Source organism: Sinocyclocheilus anshuiensis, unplaced genomic scaffold (genome assembly GCF_001515605.1).
Source record: "Sinocyclocheilus anshuiensis isolate Anshui unplaced genomic scaffold, SAMN03320099.WGS_v1.1 scaffold217, whole genome shotgun sequence".
Classification (NCBI taxonomy): Eukaryota; Metazoa; Chordata; class Actinopteri; order Cypriniformes; family Cyprinidae; genus Sinocyclocheilus; species Sinocyclocheilus anshuiensis.
The window spans coordinates 2,630,575-2,641,507 of NW_015536538.1; the positions used below are offsets into that span (position 1 = coordinate 2,630,575).

Consider the following 10,933-nt stretch of genomic DNA (forward strand, 5'->3'; position numbering starts at 1 on the left):
AAATAAATCTCTTCATATAAACAAACTAAGGCTTTGTCTGTGCTCTTTCCATTTAAAATTAGAGGCAACCACTGCATCTTAATCATAATCCAAACAAAGATGCTGCATACATGCAACACGAGCAGTTTTTAATCTAAATTAGACTGTATAATTTCTAAATCTGAAGCAAAAACAGAATGGTCTGACTTTAGTTTTGTGAAACTATACTACATAAAACCAGTGTTGGGGGTGACGCATTACAAGCAACGCAAGTTACATAATCAGATTACTTTTTTTAAAGTAACTAGTAAAGTAATGCATTACGTTTTAATTTAGAAGGAAATATATACATGGTGACAGAAATCAGGAGTAAGTGCAGAGCGTTGTGTGTGAACATGATCTTACTGTAGTTCTAGACTAAATATGAACATGTTTTTACTCAAAAACAGATTCAGTATTCCTCAAAATCAATAAAAACAGTCAAATGCAAACTCAGAATATTATACAAACCTGCAATAATTAAATGTTAAATAAGATATCATTTATGTATTTAATCACATTTTATTAACTAATGTCTTTGCTTCTGACCTTCGATGATCCACTTCAACCATACTAATAAGCAGAAATGACACACTTGTGTTTCATTTTAGTTATTGATGAATAGTGTTGAACTTTCTTCTCCTGCGCCATATTCTTCATGAGATGTGTTTGAGCTGCGCCCTCTACTGTACAGACGTGAATTTACATTTCCTTCAGCCTGAGGCGTATTCACTTCACTTTTGCTGTGAAAGGGCTTTTACATTTGTAAAAGAATAACTTTTTTATATTAAAAACAAACAAACAAGAGTAACGTAACGCATTACTTTCCATAAAAAGTAACTAAGTAACGTAATTCGTTACTTTTTTAGGGAGTAACGCAATATTGTAATGCATTACTTTTAAAAGTAACTTTCCCCAACACTGCATAAAACATATCTGAAGGAAACAGCAGATGAGCTGAACAAGACACAGATTCACTCTCTGACAGCAGGTGGCGCTTATGAACAGCAATGATACAGTGTTTCCTGGGTTACCGCTGTAAACAAAGCAGCTTATGAACAGCAATGATACAGTGTTTCCTGGGTTACCGCTGTAAACAAAGCAGCTTATGAACAGCAATGATACAGTGTTTCCTGGGTTACCGCTGTAAACAAAGCAGCTTATGAACAGCAATGATACAGTGTTTCCTGGGTTACCGCTGTAAACAAAGCAGCTTATGAACAGCAATGATACAGTGTTTCCTGGGTTACCGCTGTAAACAAAGCAGCTTATGAACAGCAATGATACAGTGTTTCCTTGGTTACCGCTGTAAACAAAGCAGTTTATGAACAGCAATGATACAGTGTTTCCTGGGTTACCGCTGTAAACAAAGCAGCTTATGAACAGCAATGATACAGTGTTTCCTGGGTTACCGCTGTAAACAAAGCAGAGCTGCGCTTATGAACACTACTTTAATATGCATCGTTCAGAGGCAAGATGAACAGAAAATAAACTTTTCTAAAGACAGTCAGTTCCCCTCAGAGATACATTCATATAAACTCCTACTCCAACTGTATCACGATTTGTTTGGCATCTCAACCGGTTTGAATCGTCACATATTTGACGGCTCGCGGTTCATCGTTACATCCCTATGAAGCACTGTATTAAAGCATATTAACTAGGGGTGTGAATCGGCACTGGTTTCACGATTCAATGTGATTACGATTATCATGTCAACGATTCGATTCAATTTGATATCACGATGCATCACGGTTATTGCAAATTAATTTTGTGCATTTTTATTAAATTATATAAGCAGGCTACTTTTTAATTAATTAATTAATGTTATGAATTAAACAAAGTAAATATAGCTTCAAAACGTACAAACAAATTTAAAGTAATAAAGGGCAGAAAAGACAATTACAAGTGAAACAAAAAGCACTAAGAGTGCTTTAAGTATCCGAAAGTTTACAATCATAGTTAAAAAAATATTTTTTTTAAATAGAGAGTGCATTTTTAATACTCGCGTGACAAGCACGTATGCGAATGACATCAGTAGGCTATAATCGATTATGGTCTATTACTACATCGATGCAGCGATTAATTTCGACATCCCTAATATTAACACCGCAAACTGTGGCATTTAAGTACACAGAATAGAACTACAGTACTTTAAAGTTAAATATATTTATTTGAGTATTTATTAGTATTTTAGTATTTATTTTAGCATTTAGTATAAAATATGTGACCCTGGACCACAAAACCAGTCTTAAGTGTCAATTTTTCAAAATTGAAATTTATCAGAATAAATAAGCTTTCCATTGATGTATGGTTTGTTAGGATAGGACGATATTTGGCTGAGATACAACTATTTGAAAATCTGGAATCTGAGGGTGCAAAAAAATCAAAATATTGAGAAAATCATCTTTAAAGTTGTCCAAATTAAGTTCTTAGCAATGCATATTACTAATCAAAAATTAAGTTTTGATATATTTATGGTAGGACATTTACAGAATATCTTCATGGAACATGATCTTTACTTAATATCCTAATGATTTTTGGCATAAAAGAGAAATGGATAATTTTGACCCATAAAATGTATTGTGGGCTATTGCTACAAATATACCCCAGCGACTTAAGACTGCTTTTGTGCTCCAGGGTCACATATTTATTTTACTATCTTTTTAGTATCTTTCATATACTTTGAGATACTATTATAGCTTATAGAGACAGATGAAGTACTGTTTTAAAGCATATTAACACTGCAAACTGTGGCATCTTAAGAGCACAGAATAGAACTACAGCACTTTAAAGTGAAAATATACACAATAACATTAGAATAGGTCAAATAGCGTGTGCTATTTTAGTATCTTTGAGATACTATTATAGTTTTTGTTAATATTTTTAATTCAAGTTTATTTATATATTTTCAGTTTTCATTTTCATTTTAGTTGAAGTTCTAGTAATTTTAAAGGGGTCATATGACGATGCTAAAAATAACATTATTTTGTGTATTTGGTGTAAAGCAATGCGTTTACATGGTTTAAGGTTCCTCCTCTATGCCCCGCATTTCTGAAACGCGTCGATTTTTACAAAGCTCTTCGGTCTGAAAAGCGTGCTGTGCTCTGATTGGCCAGCTATCCAGTGCATTGTGATTGGCCGAATACCTCAAGCGTGTGACGGAAATGTTACGCCCCTTACCATATTTGGAAACACACAGCGTCTCCACAACAACAATACCACAGTGAGAATGAAAGTTACGCCTTCTTTCTTTGCGTAAACATTTGACACCTTCAGGATCAAAATGTTTGTTCGATTTTGTTGACATATTAGAGATAAAGGTTTTTACAGATGGGATTTTGGATTTCTCTTATCACCCCATAAATCAAAAAATATTGTCAATATTAGGGGTGCTCCGATCAGGATATTTGAGGCCGATCACCGATCATAGAAAGCAGTATCTGCCGATACTGATCACCGATACCGATCCTTTAAAGCCTTCTTTTTATCATTTATAACTATTTATAGTGATACTCCAATCAGGATTTGGTAACACTTTCTACGAAGCCCGTATTTATAATACATTATAAGGGTATTCTTAAGGCATTATAATGAATGCATAATGCATTATAAAAAACCTTATAATATGTTGTATTATCTCATGAATATTCATAAGAACAGTTTTAATATATTATCATATTTACTTATTTGTGGTTATAGCTTTTAAGAGTATGATGATTTATAACACGTTGCATCCACTTTTACAATGGATTATATTTCTCATAGTTATAATGTATTATAAGTCTCATATCTTGCCATTTTTCTTATGCTACTTTACTTAAAGCGGTCAAAGACCACTTATAAGTAGTAATAATAATAATTATTTTTTTTTCTCTCAAGCAGCCATAAGATCAGATATCAGATCAGATGAATGTGTAATGGCACATTTGCTTTGAACTATTTTTATTGTAATATCAGTTTGATTATTTTGATGGTACCCTTTAGACAGCTGTTGATAAGTAACTCTGCAACTACATATCAACTAGCGGTCATTAGAGTATTAGTATGTCTGCTACTGTAAATATATGCTAACACTTTATTTTGATGGTCAACCAACAGATAAACTGACTATAAGTGTCTTTGCAAGTACGTCAACTTATTCTACCATACTAGATTCTACCATTCTTGAGCATACTAATACTCTAATGAGAGTTAGTTGGCATGTAGTTGCAAAGTTGCTTATAGTCGATTGATTAAGGGGACCATCAAAATAAAATGTAACCATATAAAACATTGCATTTTGTTCAGTTGGAGTATAAAGCTCACATCAATTAACATTAGCTCCACAGGAAATACTCAAATAACACTCAACATCAAACCACTCACAAGCTGTAGTAAGATACTGTGCAGATCTTTAATAAACAATGTCAAGATATGATACAGTCCATTATACTGTAAATGAAGTAGATTTAATACGGTGTTCATTGTGTGTTATAAATAATCATACTCTTAAACTTATAACCACAAATACGTAAGTATTATGATGTATTATAACTGTTGTTATGATTATTCATGAGTTGATACAACATATTATACGTTTTTTTTTATAACGTATTATGCATTCATTATAATGCCTTAAGAATACCCTTATAATGTATTATAAATACGGGCTTCATAGAAAGTGTTACCGAAAATGCTTTTTGAAGCATAACTGTTGTTGTATGGTTTCCATTCCCATGTTCATATATACTGCAAACAATGCGCTGTTACTTTAATTCAGCGATTGCAGCGCAACAATAGACTGGGTGCGGAAACAATCTCTGCATTACTGCAGACGCACCGCTCCTGGAACGCACTGCCGGACCGCAACCGTGTTTTAAACACTGGCAAGAATTAAAGTAATGCAATTTATAAACTTTAGTGACGATGTGACGATCTGCCTCGACTGTGCAAGTGACAATTCCTGTCAACTGTGCAGCGTGAAGCTCGCTTATAGACAGACGCGATGTGGTATTTTGAAGCTATTTGTGTATTTTGAGAGAGGAAGAGAGAGCGTGCGCGCGAGTGGTGATTCACTCACACTGTTTGTGAAATTACGTCTCACACAAGGTTTTCAAATTACTTTATAAGTTATTTAATGAAGAAATATGAACGTGAGTAATTATTATATAATATTTATATTATATAATTATTATATAATTATATTATATTATATAATTATATATATAATTATTTTACCCGTGCCGGACAGAGACTGAGACGGTGCCGCTGCATGTCGTGCCAAACCTTTCATGGCAGCGTCATCAGCTTGAGAGCGTTTTTTTTTTTAGATCGGCCTTTTTAAAGACAAACATCCGATCAAACATCCCAACGTGATTATCGGCCGATAGTCATCGGTAGCCGATCAATCGGAGCACCCCTACTAAAAATCCTGATTGGAGTATCACTATAAATAGTTATAAATGATAAAAAGAAGGCTTTAAAAATATCGGTATCGGTAGGCGAGTACCTCACCTTCAGCATTATAATGATTTCACCCGCGCCGGACAGAGACTGAGACGGTGCCGCTGCATGTCGAGCAAAACCTCTCACGGCAGCGTCATCAGCTTGAGATCGTTTTTTTAAGATCGGCCTTTTAGAGACCGCCGATCAATCATCCCAACACGATTATCGGCCGATAGTGATCGGTAGCCGATCAATCGGAGCACCCCTAATCAATAGACAGAAAAAACATAAATTTACCTCATGTTTAGAAGCATAAAATGTCATGAAAATTTGTGTAAATGATATATGAACAAACCCCTCAGTAAAAACCTTTGAATATATATAAGGAATAAAACTCTAAATTTTGGAGTTTGTAAGTGCTGCTAAAGTGGAGGAAAAAACTCACAACCTTTGAAAATATGCATTTTCACCATGTTTTTAGGAATAATATGTTATACAAATCAGAGTAAATGATATATAAACAAAGCCCTCAGTAAAGACCTTCAGAATATAGAGAGGAATAAAACTAAGTTTTGGTGTATATAAGTGTTGCTGAAATTGAGAAAAAACTTTTAGATTTATAGATTGTAATTAATATTTACAGATGCAAATCGATAAAGTGCAATGAAATAAACACTTAAATTGGTATTTTAAATAATTTCCTTGCACTAGTCAGAAAAAGACAAGTTATGGAAACAAAACAGCCCAAAATCTCTAAATTGACCAGTGCATGAAAAAAATTAATGATTTAGCCTGTGTAAAACATGGCCAGTACTCATACAGTACGTATATAGACATAAACAGGGTCAAAACACCATCAGGGCAACACAACACTAAAATAATGCCACAAACATGAACTTAACAGAAATTACAAAACACCCTAACATACATTACTGATGACAAAAATGAGAGAAAAATATTGTTTCACACAGGGACTTCTGGGAATGTCCATTTGTTGTTTTTCACCATAAAATATATGGTTGGTAATTCATAGTTTTTATTTGCAAAAACTATAAAATTCACAGTATGATGGTAATGGTATCTGTAACTTATACCTCCGGTTTCATAGACAAGGCTTAAGCCTAGTCCCAGACTAAAATGCATGTCTGGGCTGTTTTAACTGAAAGAAACGTGCACTGACTGATCTTAAAATATGTCAGATTCATTGTTTTGTCTCAAGATGCACACCAGTAATGTTTTTATCTAATGCATATTTCTAAAAACTATTTAAATGTCCTAACTGAACTATGGCCTAATCCTGGCTTAACCTAAGCCCTGTCTGTGACACCGGGCCATAATTACCCAATGGTAGGGTATCTTATGGTTAATCGCTTAGCCGTTTTTACTGTAAAAAATTTTTTTTTTTACAACGTATTACTTCCTGAACTGCTACGACACAGAGCAATTACGAAAGCAAAGTTATTTTTCAACTGGTAAGTTTAGCAGAAATACAAAAACGTGTTGATTTTGTATGGTACAGCAGACTAACTGTTTAACAGACCTTCCTTTTGCAAACAGAAGTGAAAAGAAGCTTGAGAAAATCAATTGACGTGAAAAGAGGGGATCTTACTCCAGACGGTCAGGCTGATTTGTCTCTCGAAGCTTCCAGAGGGAAAGATGGAGACGTGGCAGGTGTATGTGGCCTGATCGGCCTTCTTTGTGTTCAGAATCAGCAGCGTGGAGTCGACGGTCGGGTCGGAGCTCTCGAACTGAACACGATTCAGAAAATCAGGAGACACTGAAATAAAACAACGGAAGAACATTACCTTCACTTAGACCCAAGTTCTCAGGAGACTGAGAATTAATAGTTGATTAATTCCTGGTCCTTCTTTGAACATCCTATCTGGATATCACAGGCAAACAGCAGTATCTGTGAGATATGTAATGTGACTCCACTGATACCAAATCAATTCTCTTGCGCTCTTATCTTTTCATCAGAATTCTTGTTTCATTGTAAAGACTGAGAATCACCAGAAGACTTTTTGCTGCTTATACAAAAGCAAAATCCAAATTACAGGTGACCCGTAAAATCCTGTCAACATTTACTCACCCGCATGTCCTTTCCAAACCAAGGTGATTATAGTTAACTAAAACTAAGTAATATCATAAAATATAATAAAATAAATTGCAGGTAAACTTTAACTGAAAAAAAGAATAATAATGATTTTTTTTTTTATGTTTACATTTTATTTCAGTCAATTGTTTTTCTAATTTTCCATTTAGTTTAACTACATATATTAAAATAACTGATAACCAAAATGAAAATAAAAAAAATATATACAGTATATAGACATTTAAAAAGAAAACAAAAACTAATAAAAATGACAAAAAACACAAAATTATTATAATTGAAACGAAAAACAGAATATAAACAAAAAAAATCATTCACAAAAAAAATCTATAAAAACTTGTATTTTAGCTTATCTTATATACATTACTTAACTTGATGTACTAAAATAACTCAAACTAAAATAAATTAATAAAAAAACTATATAGACTTTTAAAAACAAAAACTAATAAAAATGACAAAAAAACACAATTATTACAAGTGAAACGAAAAACAGAATATAAACAAAAAAAATAATTCACAAAAAAAATCTATAAAAACTTGTATTTTAGCTTATCTTATTTTTCATTTACATTGCTTAACTTGATGTACTAAAATAACAAACTAAAATAAATTAATAAAAAAAAAAAAATTATAAAAATGACAAAAACAACACACTACAAAACTACTAAAAATTTTACTAAAATTTAAAAGAAAAGAATATAAAAAAAACATTATAGTCTACTATAATAGTATCTCAAATAATACTAAAATAACACCATTTCAAACCAAGTATTTTCTTTCATGCAACTGCAAAAACAAGTTAAAGTTATTATTTTTTTGCTCATTTCCATTCCATGGCAGCCACAGCTCAAGCTTTACAGTGAAAGCATTTTCAATTTGGGTCTGTTCTTCACACGAAAGATCACATGACTTCAGAAGATGTGCTTAAGTTATATCAGCTACTGTTATGATATTTTACGCTGCTTTTTGTTGCAACCCCAGTATTGCATGCAAAACGGCAGCATGAGTTCCTTTGTGTTTAACAGTAGAAAGAAAGAAAGAAAGTCATACAGGTTTGAGCTGATATGAGAGTGAGTAAATAATGACAGAATATTTTATATTTTGGGGCGAATTGAAGCAATGCACTTCAACACAGATGGCAGATATGAGTTTGTTCAGGTAGAAGAGCTGATGAACACAATGCACCATTGAAAATATCCGTCATGACAAACGTCTCTAGGTGACAGACGCCTGTCAGAACACAATGCATGCGAGACGGTTTCCACTGAACAAAACTGCTGGGAGGAAGTGATGCTTGTGTCTGTTTGTGTTTCTCTGAATGGGAGGAGATTTAATGACAAGAGACGGATGAATCACCAAAACACACCAGTGTTATTTTAGTATCATTGAGATACTATTATAGTTACTAATATTTAACAATGATTTTTTATTTAATAAATATTTTGAATTAGCTTTTATTTTTATATTTTCCATTTTCATTAGAATTACAAGTGGCCTACTTTTGTAGTGTGTTTTTGTCATTTTTATTATTCTATAGTTTTTTTTTTTTTTCACTTCTATTTATTTTAGATCCATATTTTATATCCAGTTACACTAAATGAAAATGAGAAATGTTGCCTCTGTAACTACACTGAAAAAAATGATACTAATTTTTTAAGGTAAGTGGTTGCAAACAATTTATTTTAGCTAAATTTAATTTAAAAAAAAATATGTTGAAAGTTAATCAACTACATTTTTTATTTAAATGTAGCTAAAATAATTTGCTTGCAACCACTTACCTTAAAAAATGTCATAAATTCCATTTATAATTTTTTTTTAAATAAAATACAAAAAATATTTAACAAAAAAAGTCAAACTTATTTCAGCTAACGTTTATTTAATTTCAAGCAAATAAATATCAAGTGCTATTCTAGTATCACTGATGTACTATTATAGTTTTATTTTGAATTAGAGAAATGAAAAAATGTTGTAGCTAAAATAGCACGTTTGTTATTTTCCATTTTATTTTATTTATTCTCAATTTTATTTATAAATTTCATTTAATTTCAAGTAACAAAAATTATCCGTTTTATTTTAGTATCTTTGAGAAACTATAATAGTGTTTTCATATTTTGATATGATCGCTTTTTCTGTTTTCATTTTGATTTTAGTTAAAGTTTGTCATTTTGTTGATTGTTTCTGTCATTTTTGTTTAGTGAACAACCCTGGAACACGTGTCCAGGTCTCACACACAACATATTTCAGCCCAAAATTACGAGAAAAGAAAATGAAGCCTGTTTTGAGGACCATTAAGATTTTTTGCATTGTGAAATCTGAGCCAGACATGTTCCTAACAGGTTTTGTGAGATTCACTCAACTAGTTTGTGTTTGTAAATGGTGCAAACACACACTGACTCAGACTCAGACACACACACACAGACTCACACACACAGAGTCACACTCACACACTCACACTCACACTCACACACTCACACACACACACCTGTAGGTCCTTCAGTAAAGTGTCCTATGATAATCTGTTCTCGTTCTCCTCCTGGTTTCTGTCTGGACCAGGTCACTTGCACCGCTTGTTCATCGGCCTCCACCATAAAGCGGCAGGGCATCCGGGTCTGTGTGCCAGAGAACGAGCGCAGGGCCAGAGACAGAGACGGCTCGATAAACTCACTGTGAACACAGACTGAGACATAAAGAGACAGTGTGAACATCTGCAAACAGCACTGAATAGACAAGGTGAGGGACGAGGACAGTTAATAATAAACCCATGCTATCATGATCCATCACTCCTGGCCTACAAACATGTCACAAAAACACAAGGACATTCCCATGCAGCACAATGAGAGCGTTACAGATGTGTGACCAGCTCAAAAAATCAAAGCTAAATGCAAATAATAAAATACACCCCATATCGTTTGCTGCTGACATGCAAGGATGTATATACTAATACAAGCATGCAACTTCTCCTGGTGATTATGCTTTTACAAAATCATACATTTATTCAGCTTATATGACATGTAATCATTGTGCATGTTGTTGGGTTTGATTTTATAGACTGATATATGAAATAACAGTCAGAAAAAAATAATAATAATAAAATAATAATAATATACAGGTGCATCTCAATAAATTAGAATGTCGTGGAAAAGTTCATTTATTTCAGTAATTCCCTATAAGCGAAACCCAGATGAGAAACTCTGGACCAGACACCTGTCTTTCAAAGTCAACAAAACGAGACAGAAAGCAGAAGACAGTGAGGCATAGTGAGAGAATGTCTTCTTGCAGTTCTGGTTATTGTTTGTTTTCGTCTCAGCTGAGAGAAAGACTGAACAAACACACTGACACGCCACACGTTTAAACACACACACACACACACACACACACACA

General features: G+C 33.2%; 1 protein-coding gene across 1 annotated transcript in view; it reads right to left on the reverse strand.

The window, feature by feature from the left end:
• The window catches only part of LOC107696495 (nectin-4-like), a 27,934-nt gene that overhangs the window by 16,237 nt on the left and 764 nt on the right, over window positions 1-10,933 (reverse strand). Inside the window, exons 2-3 of the mRNA XM_016496852.1 lie at window positions 10,035-10,229; window positions 7,052-7,219 (exon numbers count right to left, since the gene is read on the reverse strand). Of these exons, the coding sequence (XP_016352338.1) occupies window positions 7,052-7,219; window positions 10,035-10,229 (363 nt within the window). The remainder of the gene's footprint in view (window positions 1-7,051; window positions 7,220-10,034; window positions 10,230-10,933) is intronic.